Source organism: Triturus cristatus, chromosome 9, assembly GCF_964204655.1.
Source record: "Triturus cristatus chromosome 9, aTriCri1.1, whole genome shotgun sequence".
NCBI classification, from domain to species: domain Eukaryota; kingdom Metazoa; phylum Chordata; class Amphibia; order Caudata; family Salamandridae; genus Triturus; species Triturus cristatus.
Window position 1 is genome coordinate 35,018,897 of NC_140592.1, and position 24,443 is coordinate 35,043,339.

General features: G+C 49.0%; 1 protein-coding gene across 2 annotated transcripts in view; it reads left to right on the forward strand.

The window, feature by feature from the left end:
* Nucleotides 1-24,443, forward strand: part of LOC146797320 (laminin subunit beta-2-like) — a 342,744-nt gene that overhangs the window by 312,780 nt on the left and 5,521 nt on the right. For both annotated transcript variants that reach the window (XM_085624322.1, XM_085624321.1), the window contains 2 exons: nt 4,862-5,003; nt 22,749-22,925. In XM_085624322.1, the coding sequence (XP_085480448.1) occupies nt 4,862-5,003; nt 22,749-22,925 (319 nt within the window). The remainder of the gene's footprint in view (nt 1-4,861; nt 5,004-22,748; nt 22,926-24,443) is intronic.

The window sequence follows — 24,443 nt, forward strand, 5'->3', positions numbered from 1 at the left end:
CAGCATCTACGGCAATGCCCTAAAGCTACTCTCCTCTTTCCTCACTGGGCGCACTCAGAGTATCCACCTCCCACTGTACAGCTCCGCCCCCAAGAGCATCATCTGCAGCGTACCCCGGGGCTCCTTATTCAGCTCCATACTGTTCAACGTCTACATGATGCCACTGGCACCCATCATGTGCTGGCACGGTCTCAACATCATCTCCTATGCCGACGACACCCAACTCTTACTTTCCCTCACCAAAGACATGAACACCATTAAAGTGAACTTCCAGAATGCCATGACTGACGTCACCGACTAGATGAGAGTCAAATGCCTCAACGCAGCTCCGACAAAACCAAATTTCTCCTCTTCGGAAGACCCCCCCCACTGTGGGACAAATCCTGGTGGCACCCCACCCGCAGACTAGCACCCCCCCCCCACCACCATGCCCACAACCTCGGTATCATCATCGGCAGTGAGCTCTCCATGAAACAACAAGCCAACTTCTTCAACACCCCCAGAATGCTCCGTAAGGTCTTCAGATGGATCCCTACAGACACCAGAAGAACCGTCACACAAGCCCTCATCACCAGTCGTCTTGACTACCCGAATGCCCTCTACTCCAGAACCACCACCCTGCTCCTCAAGCACCTCAAAACTGTCCAAAATGCAGCAGCAAGAGTCATCCTGGACCTACCCATACGATCTCACATCACTCCAACCTCCGCAGCCTGCACTGGCTCTCTGTCAAGAAGAGCTCCAACTTCAAACTGCTCACTCACGCCTACAAGGACCTCCACAATATGGGGAACGTAATACCTGAACAACCGCATGACCTTCTACCAGCCCACCAGAAACCTGAGGTCTGTGTCAGAGCCCCCCAAGTCTTACCTTCCACTTGCGAGGCGATCCTGCAGAGGCGACAAGAACTACCACCCCCGTCTCCCGCTTTCCCCTAGTAGGGTGTGTATACTGACTAGGACAGAGGGGGTACCAGGGGTAGAAGCCAGATAGGATTGAGTCAAGACGGCTTTCTCGACACCGGCTGTGTGGAGAAAAGAAGGGAACACGATTAGCTCACCGTAGTCCGTACCTCTCCACCCCTCTATGTAGCACCAGCCCACGGACCACGGAATCACCTTGTGGGGAATGGTGTAGTCATCATCCGTGGCTTCCGCACCTTTGCTTTGTTGCTTGAAGAGCGGTTCCAAAGCGGCGTATCGGAAGCACTTCAGTGTTTGAACACAAAATGAGTGAAAGAAAACCAGCGCTCCAATTGCACCAGCCTGGACGCCCAGTCAATCCGTGGATTATGTTCCACCAACCATGGAAGTCACAGAATCAAACGGAATTGTGGTGCGTCAATGGCATCAAAGGTAATAGACTCCGTGTGTTTGTTCCGGAATGACATCTCTAGGATTTCAGTTTGAAAACAGATGAGGCCTGAGGTGAGATCCGTCCCATCCACTGCCTTTACTATCTCAGGCGTTTTCTTCGATACAGCGGCCATCCCCAGGCTCGCCATGTACAGGTTGTCAATAAAGTTGCCAGTGGCTCCTGAATCGACAAGGGCGGTTACGTGCCACACCAGGCCCGACCGTGTTCGTAAGGTTACGTCTACTCCAAGATGATGGCACCCGTCGCCGTTACCCGGGGTTGGTATCCTGATGGATGACGAACCCAGTAGCCGGACCCCACCGTTTACTGGGTTTCCTCGTTTCCCGACCAGTCACCCTTGGAAACAGGTAGAGCAAAAGGTTTCTTCCCCCTTGGTTTCGACGGCTTTACCGGGCATTCCTTCACGAAGTGTCCGCTCTTTCCACAGTACAGACACTGGTTCTGTCACCTCCTCTTTTCCCGTTCTTCCTTGGTAAGGGGTCCCCGTATGCTTCCGATCTGCATCGGTTCTGGTGGATCAGGGTTGGACGCTGTGTCGTCTGTGGCCTTTTCTTTCTGGGGTAGGAGTCGGGAATCACCACCTCTGTGTCGGTCGGTCTTCCTTTCCTGCAGCCTGAAGTTCAACTTTACCACTAAATCAATAAAAGGACCAATGTCTTCTGGTGGATCTGGTATTTGGGAAAGGAGGTCTTTTATCTCATCCCGCAAACCCCGGTAAAACACCGAGACCTTCTTGGACTCAGGCCAGCGGGCTTCGATCACCAGCCTACTAAAGGTGGTGATATAATGCAGCAAGTCCGTGTTTCCTTGTTTTAATCCGAGCAGTTCGTTATCTGCTGCCTGCACAAAGGTGTGGCGGGCGAACATCCGTCGCATGGTGTCTTTGAAGGCTGGCAGGTTGTACAAAACCGGTTCATCGTTCTCCACCAAGGGAATGGACCACAGGGAAGCATCGCCTCCCATGTAGGAGAGGATAAAAGCAATTTTTGAGGTGTCGCCCGGGAAGGCGGTGGCACGCGCCATAAAGTGTAGATGACACTGGTGGATGAAGACGCTGTACTTCGTGCTATCACCATAAAGGCGCTCGGGAGGAGCTAGCTGTACAGTATGCGGAGCTATCACCTGTATGGAGGTGTCTTGAACGGGACTTGCGGTGGAACTACTGGGTTGAAACGTGGCGGGTCTCAATAGGCCTTCTCGCAGTACCCGAGTCGTGGGGAACTGTCCCCAAGGCCCTGTTCCAGGCATCCGCAACTTGCGTCTGTAACGTGGTGGTATCTTGGTGTAGACCGCGGTTTTCCGCCTGCATGGCAGTTAGGATAGCCGCGATGTCCTGAAGCGTGATCTCGGGGTCACCCATGTCGCCCGGGCAGGAGAAACAACGTGGGCTTTTGGGATTCTGTCAGAGCCCCCCAAGTCTTACCTTCCACTTGCGAGGCGATCCTGCAGAGGCGACAAGAACTACCACCCCGTCTCCCGCTTTCCCCTAGTAGGGTGTGTATACTGACTAGGACAGAGGGGGTACCAGGGGTAGAAGCCAGATAGGATTGAGTCAAGACGGCTTTCTCGACACCGGCTGTGTGGAGAAAAGAAGGGAACACGATTAGCTCACCGTAGTCCCTACCTCTCCACCCCTCTATGTAGCACCAGCCCACGGACCACTGAATCACCTTGTGGGGAATGGTGTAGTCATCATCCGTGGCTTCCGCACCTTTGCTTTGTTGCTTGAAGAGCGGTTCCAAAGCGGCGTATCGGAAGCACTCCAGTGTTTGAACACAAAATGAGTGAAAGAAAACCAGCGCTCCTGCGCAAATAATAAAGTAGAAGCTCTGTACCCTTCCTTCTCACTCTCCCGTGGGTATGGTCTGAGAGCAGAGAAGACAACTACCCAAAATGAGATGCAGGCTGTCACAATGTCTGCATGGTATTACGACCGGTTCCGGAAGAGAACACAAAATCATCAAAGGAAAACCAGCGCTCCTGAGCAAATAATAACAGAGGCTAAGGGAAACCCAGCCCACTACACACACGCCGGTGCTCAATGGCTGGAGAGCTGAACATCGAAATACGGAGCACCACTAGTGCGTGGTGGACAACAGGCGGCCGTTTCAATGGCCCTGCGGACAAGTTACAAGAACGCTACCTGTGAGGCTGGAGTCCGGAGCTGCGTCTCCTCGACGTTCGGCGTTGGCAAGAATCCAAAGCGCTGGTGCAGCCGGAGTCCCCGGCTGTTAGCGCGTCCGCCCGGAAGTGAGTCAGTCTGACTTCCGCTTCCGCATTGGGCGTCTAGACCGCTAACACACGGCCCTTCGGTTTGGTGCGGCGTGCGGCACTCGGAATCATGACAGTCTGCCTTCCTGACTTTCGCCACCACCCCCGTATCCATCGCACCCAAGCCGGAGGACGCGCTTTCTCCCACCTTGCTTCCAAGGCCTGTAATGACCTCCCCATCCACCTCCGAACCTCCACCACCCTCGCCAAATTCGGGGGCAGCCTCAAGTCCTGGCTGTTTGAATAGTCCGATCTCAGGCAGCGCCTCATACCTCTCAGTATGATTAGCACGCCCCACAAATGCTGATTGATTGATTGAGTAGTATGGAGGAGGTTATGACCTCAGCAGCTCTAGCTTGACACCAGCCAGCCATCCAACTCTGAATAAAACCTGTTGTGTCTGGTGAGGCTATACCATATGATGGCATCCTTCAGGCTTATGTTTGGTCAACTCTGTCTGATATCATGTTGATGTACAATAGCGGTGGTCCGAGGAGGATAGACACATGTCTAGCCCTTCTTCTATTTATTCAAATTGCTATGAAAAATGGAAAGGGAGTTCTGTCAGCGTCCTTGCCAAGGCTCACATGTTAAGTAGCAGAAGGATGAAAATATGAACATTTTAGACACACCAGATTGAAACTAAAGAATCATATACAAGCTTGTTTTGATGAAGATCTATTATATACTGCTCTATATTTCAATTGGATTCAGCGTGGGCACTGCTTGTACAAGCAGAGTTTGTACATTTTCACTCAACCCTCACCTGCGTACTTTCTCATCTGTACCCCGCTCGAATACATCTGTAATTCTGCAATTTACTGTATGGCATATGGAAACATGGAATATATATGTGTATATAAAAAAGCTAATATATAAATAAGTATTTTTACTTTGTTGTCTCTCTGGATGATTTATTCACCATGTTTTAATAGTGATATATCCAAACAAATACATTTGAAAGAGGAGTGCTGCCTGATTGGGGATTGGGGTACTTTTTCTACTGAAATACCATTTCCTGAACAATAATAGAAACTTTAATATTGTGGAATGAATCCTTGGGAACCATTCTATCTCTGTTCCATAGTTACCCAAACGGAATATGGGTAACCCATGATATATTTGTTGAGTCACTAGAAATATGTAGCATGTTCAGGGCCACAGTTACCTGTGCTCTAAATGTCTGCATCTCCTCTCTCATGTATGTCAGACACCGAGCAGAGAATGTCAAGAACACTGCAGAGTCTGCGAAGAAAGCACTGGAGGATGCGAAGCGGGCACAAAATGCAGCCGAAGGCGCCATCCAAAGTGCTTCTGGCGATATCAGGGATACAGAAAAGACCCTGAGTTCGGTAAGACATGGGAAGAATTTTATTTCAAGAAGACAGCGTCTAATGTTAGACTTCAGATGCCATTTTGAATGGGTCCTAATTTACTATCTACACTTTATTTTTGTTTAAACAATTTTTATTGAAGATTTTGTCAATAGTACAGCAGACTTCTATTGAGGCAACATCGTCTCAGAGGCATTTTTATAAGTCAGATATCGCTCCACATTTCATAACATAGCATAATATAATAAAGACAACTGGTATAAGGCCAAGTCTCCCCCTGCTTCATGAGTCAGTTTCAACTTACAACAGATATGGATTGAGGGCAAGCATACTACTGGCCGCTTAGTCTAATGCTAGTCGCGCGTCATGCGCAGTGAGAGGGGGGTGCTCATTCAATGTGGGGTCTCAAGAATATAGGTAGGAGTAAGGCTCTTAAGGAAGAGGAGTAATGGGCGCGGGTGAGCCCTCTGGGGTGGGGTCTCATGTATCTGGATTGGGGTCCCTTAAATCCATCAGTGTCTCCCAAGCCCCTGCTATTTCAATGGACCAAATGCCTCTTTTAGCTTCTCTGAGTAGCTCTTCCCCTTCATAACCTGCCCATTTCTTCAGTTCCTGCTATTCTGGGTCCTCTAGGGGCTTTCCAGTTTCTCGTAATCTCTTGCATTGCTAGGACGAAAGCTACGTCCTGGAATCTACTTCTTACGTTTATCTTGGTGGTATGGGGGAACCAGTTCAGTATGCAATGGCCTATTGTGCAGGGGACCTCCCTGGAAATTGTATTTGCTACTACTGCTGTGACCTCTTCCCAATAAGGTACCAATGTAGGACATTCCTGAATCATGTGCTTCAGCTCGGCTCCCACCGTCCCGCATCTCGGGCAGGCCGCCCCAGTGTGTGGAAGTATTTGTTGATGTGGCTTGGGGTCATGTATGCTCTCTGTAAGGAAAAGTAGTTAATTAGTTTAAATCATGCGTTTCTGAACACTTTTGGTACCCTCGCTAAGAAATTGCTCCAATCTTATTCTGGGATGGGGTTCCCCAGGTCCTCCTCCCATCGAGTCTTTAATAGTTATTATGTGTCTCCCCTTTTCACTGTATACAGGCAAGAAACTGCCTTTACAGTACCCGCCCCCTTATCATATATTGACAGGTGTTGTGGCTTATTACTGCTTTCCAATGCACACGAATAGTTCCTATCACTGCTCTATGCCAGGAGAAAATGACCCCGGGAATGATCAAATTATTTGTTAAACTCTTCAAATGGGAGGAGCTCGTCTTTGTGAGAAAGTGCCCTCTTTCTTGCATGGTATGCCCCCACTTTTTGCTGAATTGCTGATGTGCTTTGACTGAGTGTGCCCTGGGCTCCTGCCAAGCAGGTACCCAGGGCCTGTGTTGCTTCCCTAAAACTGCATTGAAGCCTAAACCCAATTGGCATCTCTGGCCACATGTCAGCCCCTGGTAAATGGTACCATGGGTACCCAGGGCTCTGTGACCAGAGAAGGCCCCTAAGGGCTGCAGCTCTTATTGTGCTACCCTTAGAGGCCCTGTACCCTGACACACACACACTGCCTTTGCAGGCTGAGTGTCTGGGTGCAGAACAAAACAAAGAGTCGACATGGCACACATCCCTGTGTGCCATGCCCACAAACCACTGCCCTGGCATACATCAGTCACCCCTCTAGCTGGGTGCCCTATGCCAGTGGTGAGGGTACAGGTGCATGAGCCCTGTACCCCTACGGTGCCCAGGTCCATTCCTGGGCCCTGTAAGTGCAGTGCTGCCATTAAGAGTATATGGTGCTGGGAGGTTATCATTACGAACTCCACAGCACCATAATGGCTACACTGAAGACTGGGAAGTTTGGTATCAAACTTCTCAGCACATTAAATCCACACTGGTGCCAGTGTGGGATTTAATGTAAAATGCACCACAGAGGGCATCTTAGAGATGCCCCCTGAAAAACGACCAAACTACCAGTGACCTGACTGAGTGGCTGCACAGGCTGCCACCACCAGACATGTTTCTGGACCCCTGGGTCGAGAGCCTACTGCTCTCGGGGCCTGAAACAATGCACATCCTAGGACGAGGTGCCAAGCCTCCTCCCCCAGGATGGGCAGGGTTCACGAAGGAGAAGCTTCATAGGCATGCCGCCTTTGTGAGCCTCTCCAGACCATTTGCTGCTTTCAGCAACTGGTCCCCACTGGTTCTACACCCCACTTTGGGCGGGAAAAGCGGCAGGAAAAACAAATGAGGGAGAGAGGTGTGCCCACCTCTGCCAACTCCACCCCTAAGGTGGGGGAGGCGAGGTGAAGCACAACCTCGAGTAACCTGCCATCTTGAGGATGGGGGGACCCAGCCAACCAGGGACAGGCTCCTGTCCCCCTCCCACTGGAGAGTGGCAGAATAAGGGGTGTACCCACCCCAGAGAAGGGACCCATTGGTCCCTGCCCTTTACCTACCTGTAACGCCCCAAAATTTAGTATTTAGGGGCACCCTGAACCTTCCTTCCTCAGATCCAGCAACCACAAGAAAAGAAGGACGAGAAGCCGTTCGGAGCTAACAAGAGGACGACGCCCACTGTCTTGGCCCCAGCCCTACAGGCCTGTCTTCCCTCGAATCTGCTCCTGCGAAACCCCGGCGTGTCCAGCGGTAAGCAAGGTCAAAAACTTCAGAGGACCTGCCTTCATTCACTTTCCAAGCTCTTTCTCCCGTGAACACTGGATGTGTTTAAACTGTAGCTTCTGGTGCCAGCCAGGAACCGTGAATCCAGCACACTCTGCACCCGCTGAGCCCGGACCGTGTTTGAGTGAACAAACACCACGGGGAGGTCCCCCCGGCGATTGTGACCCAAGATTCGGTGACCCCTGACCTGCCTCAAGCCTCCAGACGACGCCTGCAGCCTCAATCCAGAGGACCCCCCCTACCGCAACCAGAGCGGGTAAGAAAATCCAACATCCAAAGGTACCCCTGCACCCGATGCCCCACGGCCTTGTGTGCCCAACCCAGCGGTGCCTAGCCATCCCTCTACATCCCAGCTTACCCCTCGAAGTGGTGGTCACTCCTGAAAGATCGTCGTCCCCGAGCCTGCAGTGTTTCTGTGTCCCGGAGAATCTCCATTGAAATCAACAGGGCACCCGACCTCAAAACAGCACCCTGCACCCCGCTGGCCTAGCGCCGCTGAGGGTGCTCCTTTTGTGTTAACTTGGTCTCCAACGTGCCCTGAGCTTAACCCTAGGAGCTTTGCTCCCACAACCCTGTGGCCTGCTTGCCAGCCGCCACCAACCGGAGCCCCCTATCCTCCGTAGGATAACATTGGGCTTCAACACTTTGCACCCGGCCGCTCGAGTGCCGCTGAGGGTGCAACAACAGTGCATCACTGACCCTGGGAGACCCCAGAACCCTAACTCAAAAGACCGATTACTTACCTTGAAACCGATAACTAATTTTTCCTCATAGGATAACATTGACACTTTTTCTCCCAAAACTTTTGAAAACTACAAATATTCCTTGGAAATTAGCCGAATAACCAAAACGCATTTTCTCAACTGTTTTCAGGAAATATCCCAGTGCTGAATCCAGGATCCAGCACTGAGTAAGAAAAAGTATCGATAACATAACTTACCTGCTAAGTGAATTTCATCCCATAGGATAACATTTGTGATTCTATGTGAAAAAGTTTCTAAGTGTCAACTTTTGAAATGCAATAATATTCTTTAAAAATCGTACCTTTAACCAAAACGCATTTACTCACCTGTTTCATGAAATGTCCCAGGGCTGAATCTAGGATCCAGTCCTGTGTTAGCAAAAGTAATCTGAAAAGTAATTAACTGCATTTTACTTAAAAAGCCCATTCAATTGAATGTACTATACCTGCAATGTGTTGCAAACTGCTTACTTAAAACTGTAACCAAAACCAGTACAAGTTACACTGCAATTTTGAACTTGTTCATTCAAGTAATTTACTACTGAAAAGTATTTTTATGCTTACCTGTACCAGGCTTGCTTGGTTCTAGAAATAAAACAACAGTATATTTTTTATGCAAAACAATTGGCCTAGAGTTCAGTTCTTGAGTGTGTGAGACCATTTGCTGACTGAGTGTGTACATCAATTGCTTAACACTGTCCTCTGATACTGCCTTACTGCTCGACCAAGCTTCCACTTTAGAGGGTAAGGTTCTATCTATCTTTAACCTCTGCCAAACCTCTGGAGACCCTTGGACTCTATACACACTGTACCTCACTTTGCTGCAGTATATATAGAGCCAGTTTCTTACAGTCTTCGCGAAACAGGTCACCCAGTTTCTCCACTCCTAACTCCCCCCACTCATTCAGGCCTTCCCAGCGTCCGCCATGAGGTAGGCAGTGCAGCATCTTTAGGGGGACGGCCGGGAAGTTGGGCATCCATGTGTGTGTTTTCTGCAGGCTGCGGGTCCAGCATCGCTGCACCACTTTGAATTCTGACGCATCGCTGCCTGAGGGCCACAGAATTCTTAGGAATGCTCCTGTTAGTCTGGGGAGTTCTGGGACAAACAACCCCACTACTCAATCTGGAGATTGTCTACTTGCTAGCCCCTAAGTGTACCATTGGGGTTGGGCTGCCAAATAATAATAATAGGATTTAAACTCCAGTATTGCCAGCCTTCCATCGTCTGATGGGCGCGTTAGTTTGGTTAGGCCCACCCTTCTGCGACTGGAGCCCCAGAGGAAAGACATCACCAAAGAGTCTAGCTCCCTGAAGACTGCTCTGGGAATCCAGATTGGTAACACCATGAAGAGATACAATTGCCGGGGGAGGACCACCATTTTAAGCAGAGCCACTCTACCCGCTACAGAGAGCGGGAGCATTTGCCAAACTCAGCACATGCTCTTAAATATCTGATAGCATGTCCTAGGTTCTGCCGGTCATGGTATCGCTTTACTCCCAGATATGGTAGGCAGATAGGCTCCCAGTGAAGGTCCCTCAGCCCCTCTGGCAGGGAGGCATCGGCCCCAAGGGGAAGAGCAGTGATTTCTGCAAATTCATTCTCAAGCCTGAACATGTTCCAAATTCTCCTAGCATAGTCCTAGCTCCCTCCAGGTCCACCCCTGTATCTCTGATAAATAATATGAGATCATCTGCAGACAGAGCTATTTGGTGCCAGTGGTTGCCAACTTGGATGTCCCTGTACTTGTTCCCTTCTCGAGCCATACAGGCTAGTGGTTTATTTACAAGGGTAAAAAGCAGGGGTGACAGAGGGCATTCCTGTTGAGTCCCCCGCCCTATTCTGTGACCCTCCGAGATGGTCTGCCCCATTTGTACCCTAGCTGTGGGGTTCTTGTACAATAGCTTAGTCCAAGCCAGAAAGTCTTGTCCCAGTTTTATCTTGGCCATCACTTCCTATAGGAACTTCCATTGCAGGCTATCAAAACTTTTTAGATATCGATCGCAATGGCTGCTGCTCTGTTATGGTTATAGACTAGAGAGAAGTCACCCGATATTCAGCGCTGTATTCCTGCAGGTATAAATCCCGCCTGGTCAGGGTCCACTAATTTAGACATAAATGGGAGCAACCTAGAGGCTAGTATTTTACGTAGTATTTTAAAGTTGAGTTTGAACATCGACAGCGGTCTCTAAAACTTGCAATCTTGCTCAGGCTTCCCCAGCTTCAATAGTGGGATCACAAGCATCTCCCACGTGGAGTGCGGCAACTGGCCCATGCCTCTCGCCGATTGATAGACAGCCTCCAATTTTGGGGCCAGGTCGGTGGCATATGCCACATAAAATTCAACCGGGAGTCTGTCTGATGCCGGAGTTTTTCCACGCACCAACCCCTTTAATGCCGTCCTAATCTCTTGCACTGTGATCGGACTCCCCAGTTCATCAGCTTCCTCATTGGTGACGGCTGCAAGTGCAAGCGGTGCGACATAAGCACACAATTCATCATCCTCATAATGGGAAAGGATCATATATAATCTGGAATAGTATTGCAGGAAATGTGTATTCATTTCTTCCTGTCGGTACAGTCGACACACCTCCCTGGAGGCAAGCTCAACAATAGTCGATCCCCTCTTCGCCGGATTGGCCAGCCAGGCTAGGAGGGAACCTGTATGGTCACGCTCTGCATGGGCCCTCACCATGTATCACCTAAAGTCAACGCAGCGCAGTTGTTCTACCAGTCCTGCCAATTTTTCCTTAGTATCTAAAAGTGTCTGGTGAACCTCTAGGTGTCCTGATCTGGTCTTCACTATTTCCTGCAATTACTTTTCTGACTGTGTGACCTCTTGCAGCAGCGTGCCCCTGACTCCCACCGACACCGCAATGCACTGGCCTCCTATTACAGCCTTAAAGGGGTCTCATTCCACTAATGGGGAAGATGAAGAGCCATTGTTATCCTCGAAGTACTGTCGGACGCTAGTCCCGAATTCCTCTCGGGAACGCCGTATCTTCTAATGCCTCTGGCTTCAAACGCCAGGAGGCGATACATGTGAAGGGATGCTCCCATTGTAGTTACAATAGGACCACATTGTGATCAGAGATGGTACGGGCTAAGTATTCCACATCTCTCACCTAGCCATGCACATCAGGGATACACAGGAATGTGTCCAGCCGCACGTGAAGTTCATGTAGGCTGCAGAAAAAGGAATAATCTCTCAATTGTGGGTACAGTCTGCACCAGGAATCCAGAAGTCCCAACTGCACCTGCCAATCCGCAAAGCACATAGCTGTTCTAACTATTGGGGAATCCCTCAGTGGAGAGTGGGAGCGATCAGCTCGAGGATTTGCCACACAATTAAAGTCCCCTCCCATCACAACTGATTGTATGAGGTAGGGGGCCAGCGTGCCCAAGAGGTGCGCCAGACAACTTACCTGATCAACATTCGGGCGATTATATTAATGAGCGCTATGTCTCTGCCCGCGAGCCAGCCTGTCACCACTACATGCCTCCCCTCGCGGTCCACTCTGTCTCTTGTGTGGTGTAAAGAGACTCCAGAATGAATCCAAATCAGTATGCCCCTTGCAAAGGATGAATATGTGGTGTAGTGGGCCTGGCCTCTCCAGCGTTTGTGTAGTGCTGCCCCTGCCTTCGCTGTAAGGCGAGTCTCTTAAAGTAGTGCAATGTGTTTCCCCCTCTGATTTAAGTAAGCAAACATCTTGTATCACTTTGCCATTGAGTGCATCCCCCTGACTTTCCAAGTTAACAGTTTATAAGTAGCAGGCCCATTCATTCCATAAGATTACTGTCACCCAGCCGTATCCGTCTTTCAATGCCAGTTTGAACAGAATACTATAGCAGCCCAATGTCGCCTGCACTAGATATAAGCAATGCAATGCAAACAACTTAAAACATTCACCACAACTCCCATTCCCCAGGACAAGCAGGCGACTACTTCTCATCCTAATAGTCAATCAATCAAACAACAATCATTCGTAGGAGAACCTATGGGTAGCTCGAATATAGAGGTGTGGTTTTGTCATCCGTCCGCTTGCGTTCCCCCCCATTCAGCATTCATCGGAAAAAAACGAGTATGGTCCCGGGGACCAGGCATGTGCAGCCATCTTTCAAGCATCTCTCAGCTCAAACATTTTTCACGCAGTCAATCTTAAACAACAATAGCAATAGGCTGATGGGTTCAGATTATCTCATCTGATGTCCCTGGTGTCACCTTCGGTAATTCAATGTCTGATTCGCTGCAGGAGCTGTGTCCACAGTCCGACCCCGGGCTTCAGGTCCTTTCATCTTCTTCAGCCTTGGACTGAGGGCTGCCCCCGCCACTGCTCAAAGACGCTACTGCCTCCACTGCCCTCCATTGTTCTTGCTGTACTTCCGCTCGGGATGTGGCTGCCGTGTTGTGTTTGTTGGTTCTTCTCTGTGAGCTGGCACTGCCAGAGTGGGGACCCTGGTCCATCCATCTGATCCCTGACACGGTTGCTGTTCAATCCAGCACCATACCTCTTGCGGGGTCAGAAAAAACTGAGTCACAACTTGGAGCCAGGCCAGCAACAACATGGCATATGGCACGTTCATCTCCCGGAGTCTGGCTCTAGCTTCCCAAAAAGTCTATCAGCATTGCTGCACCTCTTGTGAAATATCTGGACCGATTCAGACCACACTATTTTCCACTGAGAGCTTGTCATTCAGTCTGGCATGGTGCAGTATATAGTCACATCCTTATAGTATAGCAATCTGGCCACCACAGGTTGCGGTGGAGGCCTTGAGAGCAAAGGGTGCGTTGGGACTCTCTGCTCCCACTCTAGGGCAAAGAATTGGAAGAGGCCCTCCGATGCGACCTCTGCTCGGATCCATTTCTCCTGGTAGTCTACCATGTACTTCCCCTCCACACGCTCCGAAAGACCCACAACACATATATTGTTGTAGCACAATCTATTTTCCACATCTTCCGCGTGGGCCTCCAGTATCTGAACTTTGGTCTCCATCGTAGCCATATACCCAGTCATGTCAGCTAATACCGGAGGTATCTCTGTCAGTGTTTTCTCAGTCATGGAGACCCACTCCGCTAAGTGGTGATGGCCCTCTCTCATTAGACTCATATCTGCAACCAGAGTGTCTATCTTGGCTTCCTATGCCTCTCTAGAGGTGGTAATGGCATGCATAATGTCTTGTAAAGGGGGGGCTCTCTTGGAGGCCGGTCTGTCTTGGCAGCCCATTTTGTTCTTTCTAGGGGTCATTCCCCTCTTTTGTCATTGCCCCTCCCTCCTCCGGGTCTCTCCGTCTGGTCCTCATCTCAGCCACTAGATGGGCTAAGGTACTTCCCACAGTTCACCTAATCCGTATGGTACCTGTATAGGGTCAGGGGGGGCAATAGACCCAATCTTTTGCCAGCAGCCAGGTGCCAGGAGACCAGTAGCCAACGGGCCATCACAGGCAGTATTTCTCCCTCCAAGGGCACGCGGGCCATGTACATGGTCGGATGGTGTCTGCTAGTTGCCCCCAGCTTCCCCAATGGGGCCCATCTGCTCCGTCACTCTCTAGGGAATTGCGCCAGTAGTTTTTGTCCTCACGGCATGTGCGCATCCTTTTGCTTGTGATGACCCACGTAGATCTCTTCACGCCAGTCTCCTTCTCCTCACAAAGCCTCCCACAAATCACCCACAGGCCCAAAACATGCAGGAGTGGATTTGGGAAAAGAGGGGAGGCCAAATTATGAAGGCTCTTCCCAGCAAGTCCCTGGTTTTGTGTGCAGTGCCCCACAAGGCCGCAGCAGCTTGTATCAGGTCAGCAGTGGAGATGGTGGGGGGGGGCGCTTTCTCAGTTTATTCTTCCCCTTCGTCCATGGTTGCTCTTCTCTGCCCCCCAAGGGCCTCTCCCCTAGATAACCAGGTTCCATGTGGGGTTTCTCCATGTGCGGCATGCAGGCCCAGTTCCTAGGTTACTCCCTGGTCTCTCCATGGGGCCTCAATAGCTTTCCCCCGCCTCCACCGCAATCTCAACGTTGGTTCATCTCCATCGGGGGAGGACCTCCGGCGGCACCCCCAGGCCCAGCCGATCCAAGTACCTCAGACAGTTGGTCCTTGCTCCCGGCGGTCTTCATCTTCGCTGCCCTTCTCAGTCACAGCTGCAGGGCCAGGTCTCCTCTCCATACAGTCGCGGTCGCCGCTAGATCCCCTCCGCTGTTGTTCATCTCTCAGTCTCTGCTGGAGCAGTGGTCCTCATCAACGCTCTGTGACAGTAGGCCACTGACAGCATTGGAGTGCTCTCTCTTCTGGACCCCAGAGTCATGCCTTCGTTGGCACAGCAGTCTCCGCCGGCCCCTGGTACCGCGGCAGGCACCACCCAGTAAGGGTCTCAATCGCTGCCTGTTTTCCATGCAGGCCTCATCTTCATAGCCCTATCGCCACCAGGTGGTGCCCCGCAGCTGCCATTTTAAGTTAGCGACCTCTCAGCTCTGTCCAGGGGAGGCTATGAGCTAGAATTACACTGCCTGGGCGCTCAACAGATGGAAATCAGGGTGCCTGTAGTTTGCTGATCTGGGCTCCTCGCTCTGCCAGTCCCAGGGCTAGCATTTTGGCAGGGTGATACTGGATGGGGGTTATTTCCCACAGTAGCGCCGGAGATTGCTGCATACTCCATCGGTGGACAGCCACGCCCCCTAATTTACTCACAACTTATGGAAGTTCACAGTAATTGATTTTTTCAAAGAGTAAAAAGGCAATTCACATTTTACAGAATGAATCTAATATAGATTGCCAAGCTCTTGATCATTCAGTTATTAAGGGACTAGGGTCAAGGTCAGAACCAAAAACGTGGATGGTCATCCTCTGTTGATTGGAATAACTTACTAGGAAGTCGACCAGAAACCCAAAATGTCCCATGCTTTAATGAGTTTTCAGATTCTTTTTCTCCTCATCACTGGGTTCAGAAGTTTGCACAAAGAACAATGAGAAACTGCGTCTAACAACCTCTTAATTTTCAAAGGATTGGGCCATATAAAGATAATGTTAGAGGTTCAACTAAATTCTGGCTATGCCAGCTCCACATCACATTCCATATAATATTATGTTCGAGGCATATGAGCTGCAGATCACACACTAGGGTAGTAGATCTCCATCTGGTGTTGGGCTCGGATGTTTGCAGGTTGTTGTTGTCTTCGGAAGAAGTCTTTGTGGTCACGAGATAGGTGACTCCTCCCTTGGATAACAGTGCGCATAGGCATTAACTCCATTGTTAGATTGTTTTTTTCCGCCATTGGGTTCGGATGCAACTTTTCCGCTCCGGTTGAAAATCTCAATTCCAAGCTTTTCGAAGCGCAAAACTTCCACAAAACATCAAAGCACCTTCATTCTCGACGTCGATATCATTGGCTCGATTCCGGACGTCGACGCGGGCCGCTGGGCCTTTCCACGCCGTGAGGCCTACGGCTCATGGAAAGGACGCCTTTCAAAAAATGCCCCCAGTGTGGAGCAAAAGTTCCGCACAGTGACCACCACAAAGTCTGCAACCTGTGCCTGAACACGACGAGTCCAGCTGTCCAGCCGGCACATCCTTTCGATCCAAAAAGACCATTCGAGATCGAAGGGCTCGAAGACACATCATGGCACAGAGAACAGCTCCGGAACCAGAGGACATCTTTGATGAAGGCCCCGATGTCCCAGAAGAAGATTCCAAGGATCTACAAATCATCTCTGAAGCAGACGACTCAGACGACCCCCATCACTCCTGGGCAACGTGTGAGTACTACTGCCCCTGCCCCAACCCCTCCAAAACCAAAGGCATTGGTCAAGACTACGCCTGCTGGCCCCAGTCGAGACCGAAAACATCCTTCAGAAGCCCCGCCTCCGGGCTCGGCTCCGAAGAAACATAAGCCTTCCGGTAGCTCGGAACTGAGCAAACCGCATGTCATTGTTCAACCGGCACCTTCGGCAACAAAGACAAAAGACCACTCGGCACCGAAATCGGCTCCGACGCCTTCGGCCCCGAAAACACCAGGCCTAAAGATACAACTTCGGCTCCGAAACCATCATCGGCACCGAAACCAATGGCTAAGGACTCTCATACACCTCCTAAAGCCAAAAACCACCGATCAACCGAAACCTCGTTCGGAACCGAAAAAATCGGCACCAAAGACTGTTCCCGAGGAACAAGAACTTTTTCATCCAGATCCCATCGACCCAAGGCAGAAAAAGATTTATATTAACCCAAAGACTGGACATGTCACCGCGGTGCCATGTAAAAAACGGAAACTGGACACAGGAAGGACTCTGCAACATCGCCTATCCCCCCTTCCTCTCCTATACTGCCTTCTAACCCACCCCCTCTGCCTACACCACCCTTACCTATACCTTCTCCATCACATACACCACCTCCACAGGATCATGATGATGACCTAGGGGGTAGGGGTGACCCTAATGATCCGTTCACGGATCCAGATACCTCACCACTTGATGATTGGGCATTTCCTCTACCAGACATGCCTGACCCTCAGCCATATCCCTCCAAACCATCGCCTCCAGACGATCACCTGGGGTTTGGCCAATTATTAAATAGAGCAGCACTTTACCACGGCGTCACAATGCACTCCCGACGCACCAGAGAAAGACTTCCTATTAGATACTTTTGAACAATCTCAAAAGTCTGTACAAATTCTGCCTATGATTAAAGGAGTCATAAAACACACCCCGAGGTATTTAAAGACCCCGTCCATGCCAGGGTTCTTAACCCAAGGATAGAAAAGAAATATAGGCCTGCCCCTGAAGATCCTAATTACATCAAAGGGCAGCTCCCTTTGGATTCTTTGGTCGTTTCCAATACTAGGAAACGCGCCAACTCCCAAACCACAGGAGATACACCACCCCTTGACAAAGAATCCAAACTGTTAGAAGCCTCTGGCAAAAAAGTAGCAGCACAAGCCGCTAATCATTGGCGTATTGCAAACAGCCAAGCCCTACTAGCGCGCTATGACAGAGCCCACTACGACCAGTTAGAGAATCTATTACAACATCTGCCAGAGCAATATAAAACCCAGGCACATTACCTTATCCAGGAGGGAAAACCTATTTCAAATGCGTCAATTAAATGTGCGCTTGACGCCGCAGACACCGCCTCTAGAGCAATTAACACCAGTGTGCTCCTTAGACGACATGCCTGGCTACGCATTTCAGGCTTTAAGCCAGAGGTACAAACTACCATACTTAGTCAGCCATTCAACCAGGAACAGCTATTGGGGCCAGCAGTAGACACTGCCCTTGAAAAAATGAAGATGGACACCGAGAATGCTAAGTCCATGGGAGCATTACAGTCTCCACAACCACGTGGCTCCTTTCGGCGCTCCTTCTACAGCGGAGCCTCCAAAAATATGGGAGCGGACACCTCCTCTACGTTCAAACCCGCTACACAAACATCACCCAGTAGAGGGTATTTTAGAGGAGGATATAGAGGAAACAACAACAAGGGATGAGGTCGAGGCAATACCAACACTCGCACCTTCCCTGTCACAAAACAGTGACTTTCCTCCACTCCCCCCAGACCATTCCACTCCAGTCGGGGGAAGACTAAAACAGTTCCTACCTGTCTGGAACCCCATCACAACAGACAAGTGGGTAAGACAAATTATCCAGTATGGTTACTGCCTGGAACTCACAACTACCCCCCCCCCCCCACATATACCACCCAAACAGCGTTCCATGTCACCAGACCATCTTACGCTCCTCAAACAAGAGGTTCTCTCATTGCTTCAAAAACACGCAATAGAACCAGTTTCCTTAGAACATCAGGGTACAGGGGTATACTCACTCTACTTCCTAATCCCCAAGAAGGACAGGACTCTAAGCCCAATACTCGCCCTCAGACCCCTAAATCTGTATATAAACTCAGATCATTTCCATATGATCACTCTTCAACAAGTGCTCCCACTACTGCAACAAGGCGATTTCCTTGCCACACTAGATCTCAAGGACACCTACTTCCACATTCCCATACATCCTGCCCACAGGAAGTATCTAAGGTTTGTGGTGGACGGACAACACTACCAGTTTACAGTCCTTCCATTCGGGGTAACAACCGCACCCAGAGTATTCACGAAATGTCTGGCAGTAGTAGCAGCACATCTCAGAAGACAACAAATTCATGTCTACCCGTATCTAGACGACTGGCTCATAACAGCCAAGTCATTCAACAAATGTGTTCTACACACTCACCAAACCATCCAAATCTTACACAACTTGGGATTCACAATCAACTATCCCAAATCTCATCTCCAACCCTCTCATATACATCAGTATCTAGGAGCCACCATAAACACCTCCACAGCCCTAGCATATCCCAGCCCAGCCAGGATAGCCAATATACCAGCTCTTATCACAAAATTTCAAATCCAACACTCTCTTCCAGCAAGAGTGTTCATGCAACTCATAGGCATGATGGCGTCATGCATCTTGATTGTGCCTTATGCAAGACTTCAAATGCGTCCCGTGCAAGAATGTCTAGCACGTCAGTGGAAACAGGCTCACGGACAACTCACAGATCTGGTGTTGGTGGACAGCCGCACACATCGCTCTCTGAAATGGTGGAACATAACAAACCTGTCCAAAGGGCGGCCGTTCCTAGAGCCTCTTCCACAGATAGTGCTGACAACGGACGCATCACTCACAGGATGGGGAGCCCATTTCCTCGGACACACCACTAAGGGCAAATGGACCACTCAACAGAAAGTGCTCCATATCAATTACCTGGAACTGCTAGCAGTGTTCCTAGCACTAAAATCATTCCAACTACATCTCCAGAACAAAACTGTCCTCATCCGGATAGACAACATGACAGCCATGTATTACATACAAAAACAAGGAGGCACACATTCTTTCCAGCTGTCCCAGCTCGCACAGAACATTTGGAGATGGGCCATTCCTCAGAACATATACCTACTTGCAGAACACCTTCCAGGGGTTCACAATCAAATTGCCGATCTGTTAAGTCGACAAACAGAACAGATCCACGAATGGGAACTACATCCCCAAGTCCTACTGCCCTTTTTCCAACAATGGGGCCAACCAGACATAGATCTGTTCGCCACACACGAAAACGCAAAATGCCCAACCTTCGCCGCCAGGTTTCCCCACCCGGACTCAAAGGGCAATGCGATATGGATGAACTGGTCAGGCAGATTTGCGTACGCTTTTCCACCTCTGCCACTCATTCCATTAGTGGTACGCAAGCTCAGGCAACAGTCTCTCAAACTGATCCTAGTAGCTCCCACATGGGCACGCCAGCCGTGGTTCCCAACACTACTGGAACTCTCGCTAGTTCCACACCACAAAATGCATCTCTCCCCGTCCTTATTAACCCAGAACCATGGAGAAATCAGACACCCAGATCCAGGTCAACTGAATCTGGCGATCTGGCTCCTGAAGTCCTAGAGTTCGGTTACCTCAACCTGCCACCAGACTGCATGAACATTATAAAAGAGGCCAGAAGACCTACCACTAGAGCTTGCTATGCTGCAAAATGGAAATCATTTGCCATTTACTGCACTAACAATCATATCAACCCACTGGATGCATCCATCCAGGACATCATTTGCTACTTACTACACTTGCAAAGATGTAATTTGGCATACTCATCCATACGTCTCCACCTAGCAGCATTAGCAGCCTACTTACAAAATCGACAACACTTGTCACTCTTTAGAGTACCTGCGATCAAAGCCTTCATGGAAAGACTTAAAATGATTATTCCTCCCAGATTACCACCCTCTCCAGTGTGGAATCTAAACATTGTTCTTACCAGGCTCATGGGACCCCCATTTGAACCTCTGCATAAATGCAAACTACAGTTCCTCACATGGAAAGTGGCTTTCCTTATCGCTATCACATCCCTCAGAAGGGTAAGTGAAATCCAGGCTTTAACCATACAAGAACCATTCTTACAATTACACCGTAACAAAGTGGTTCTTAGGACAAATCCGAAATTCCTTCCAAAAGTCATATCTCCGTTCCATCTTAACCAATCAGTAGAGTTACCAGTGTTCTTCCCAAATCAAGACTCAGTAGCTGAAAGAGCTCTTCATACCTTAGACGTTAAAAGAGCCCTTCTTTACTACATTGACAGAACCAAATCATTCCGCAAAACAAAACAATTGTTTATAGCTTTCTCTCCACCACATAAAGGCAACCCCATTTCCAAATCTGGGATAGCTAAGTGAATAGTTAAATGTATCCAAATATGCTACCACAAAGCTAAACGCACACTAACGGTTCCCCCTAGAGCGCATTCCACACACATAATAGGGGTTTCCATGGCATTCTTAGGAAACATTCCCTTAGAAGATATGTGTAAGGCAGCCACATGGTCTACAACACACACCTTCACTAAACACTATTGTGTTGACGTGCAAGCAAAGCAACAAGCTTCTGTGGGACAGGCTGTCCTTAAAACTTTATTTCAAACTGCTGCAACCGATACAGGTGACCACCGCTGGGGAGATACTGCTATATAGTGTATCCTAGTGTGTGATCTGCAGCTCATATGCCTCGAACGGAATATGCTACTTACCAGTATGCATCTGTTCTTGGCATGTAGAGCTGCAGAGCCACACACACCCACCCACCTTCCCGGGACCTGTACCTGTTCCAGCATTGTCTTACTTAGACATCACACATGGACATCTCTCTCTTTTCTACAAACTCCATCATTTCCCATCATGGCGAAAAACAATCTAACGATGGAGTTGATGCCCATGCGCACTGTCATCCAAGGGAGGAGTCACCTATCTCGTGACCACAAAGACTTCTTCCGAAGACAACAACCTGCAAGCATCCGAGCCCAACACCAGATGGCGATCTACTATCCTAGTGTGTGGCTCTGCAGCTCTACATGCCAAGAACAGATGCATACTGGTAAGTAGCATATTCCATCCATTTAACAATCGAACTTGTAATACTAACTGCAACTGTTGATCTGGTCTGGACCATGATGAGGCCGGCCTCTCTCAGTAAAACACTTTTAAAATAGGATATTAAAAAAAGTTTTCTTGAAGGAGGCTTGATGGGCCCTTTGTAGGTGTGGCTTCAGCAGAGAGCCAGTGATAAGACATCCGCACTGCGGATCTGCGATCAAAGTAACACGTGCTGAAAATCAGCTGTGGGGCTTTATGTTGCACTAACCAACTCTTTGAAGATGTTGGACAATATCACAGTGGTAACTAGATTAAGAAAGCAAGTATTGTGCGATGGATGGTAAGGAAGCTGCGTTCCCTATTCAAATTTGTCACAAATTAGGTAGCAGGCAGCTTTCAAATTCTTTGACAGCACACACATTCAAACAACAAGACATCAGAAACATATCCAAAAAGGAGCTATATGGGGCTCTAGACATACGTTTACGTATCCTTATTGCATGGACATTTACGCAAGACAACAGTCGGAAACAAATAATACTGTGAGGCCTGTTCGCGATCACCCTAGAACGACATCCAATGCCACTTTCAGAGGAAGAACAATGTTAAACATTTGATGCAGACCCTGGTTCTAACTATTCTCATAGAAAAAGAAAAAGGTTCCTTATTCTCTGAGCTTTGCCGCTTATACCTAATATTGATTTATGTGTGGTCCACCCTCCCACATTGTAACATAGGGGTAATATCATGTTTTTAGTGTTTAGCACATGTTTGCAGTAAATGTACTTCCATGTATAGCAATACCAAGGACATGCAATTACACCAGTATGTGTGAGGTCTGATGGGATTCGATGGGATGTTATATTGAGTATTATTTAACATTCCTTTGGGGGGGACACAAACAAATTATATTTTTCATCTCAACAAGAAATTTTTAGGTCAATATATTTTCCTGATTTTGTTTATTTACTTATGGGTTTGTGGGGCCTTTGCATGTCATTTTCACGCCCACTTCACAGCCCTGTTTGTCGTAATCCATATTGTCTTTATGATGTGTAATTCATTTAATTGAAAACAATGTGTATTCATCTTTAGGTCTCCTCTCCGCTCAGGCTGGAATAATAGATGTCAGGACATTAAAAAAGGCTTTATTTTATCAATAAAGCCTAGTGTTATATCTTAAGTATTCGCATAATCAATAAGTGTCAAACTGAGACAGTCAGATAGTGATAGAGAAAATTCCTATCCACTCAGCCTTTCAATGGCCCCCAACCTAGAGGGAGCCCCCCATGTTTAATGCTAGGTCTCTTCCCCTTTAGTTGAGCTCTTAGAGGTGGTCATAGGATGTATGTAATCAGGGTTTATACAGATAGGATTATGAATCCTTGTTAATGTAAGGGGGCTCCTGGCATATCTTTGTTTTGTGATTACTTCTTTCAGATCCAAGTGCAAACTGCAAGTGCAGAGAATCAGCTGAATGATGCAATGGACAGAGTGGGACTTCTGGACCGACAGATCGATGCGCTGAAGAAGAAACGGGCAAACAACAGCCTGGCAGCTACCCGGGCTGAAGAAGCTGCCAGTACAGCCCGCGACAAAGCAAACGAGGCGAAGCAGGTACATTTGTGTTTATATCTGAATGCAGAAAAGACAGTGGCCAAGAGGCTCTCTGAGAAGCTTCTCCATCCTCAGGCAACATAGGTGGGAGCTCTCCCAGTTGTCCACCTCCAGCCCTCTCACCACTATATATAGCTGAAGAATTCACCTTCATAAATCCGTAGCTGCTGTGTAGATGCTCAGTCCCTTCCTGCCAATCACAGGTTCATGGCTTTAGATTCTGCCTCCTAATTGAGCCAGTCTACAGTCTGACAATAAGCAGAGGACTGAGGCCGGCTGATAATCCCAACCTGAAGGCTAACATTGCCACTGGGATCTCCATCAAGGTTGCAGGCAACCTGACTTCCCACAACTGAAAGAATGATAGGACAGGCTGGCCCACCCTTCCAAGCACTTTTGTGAAACCGAAAAACAGCTGGAGTTAAGAGGGAAAGGACTGGGCTGTTTGTTCTGCTAGAGTCTAACTCCCCCACTGTGGCAGACACTGGAGCAAGTACTGCACTTCGAGCCATTCTTAGTTTGTTTGTTGTAGGGCATTGGTATGCAGTTGTGAAGAAGATGGACGGGGAGTGCACACACACCACCCCCAACCACTAGAACTGGACAGTGGAACAACCTATAGATCGAGCACATGAGATGCATCTGTAGTGATGGGTGCCTTGTTGGTCTCCTGTTCCCTGTTGAGTTTTGTGCCCCCAGGTGCAGGTGCCCCTGACTCAAGGATCCCACATGCAAGGCAGTGCTGACGTCCTCTGGCTGGGCGGCAACAGCTCAGCCTTCTGCTGCCTCCATCCCTCTGAGCACACGTAGCGACAGTAGACAGTGACTCAGGCCCACAGGTCAGAAGACAGAGGTACCATCTGTCTGGCTAAGGACATTTCAAGCTGGCTCCAGTACCCCCTACTATTAGGCTACTGCCTCTATATGAACACAATTGGCTTCCTCGGTGGAGGTTATCGGTACCAAAATACTGAGCACAAGAGTATCGACCTGCGCTTACATCGACTGCTTTATATCGACGTCCAACGTAATATCAAGGTAAGCGCACGTTTGAAGTGTAAATGTACTATTCTAACTCCAGATCTACTTACCTTGATAGCATGGTGGGAGCTGAGATTGGACAGTGCTGTACTCCCTGCAAACTGTACTTGGCCCCAAAGACTTGTGGACTGCCAGCCTTGTGAGGACTTTTCTGGAGGTCATGGGGCAATCAGTGGGCTAATTTGGTAATCCGGTTGAAGAGCAACAGTACTGTGTGCCCACTGGCACCTGTGGTAAATGATGCTACTCAGAGGGACTGTCGCCCAGTAACCACTGACTGACATCGGGCCCCAAGAAAAGAACTCATGCTATGGTGTTGATGTGTCTAGCCATGGCTAAGTCAACATGTATCCAACTGGGAGTAGCTGGCAATGAATCCCCTCACAAATGTACATCCCACAAGAGAGAAACAGCCACTGTTGTACTCAGAATCTCCATGCGACTCGCATATATGTATGAAAGAATCATGGTATTGAT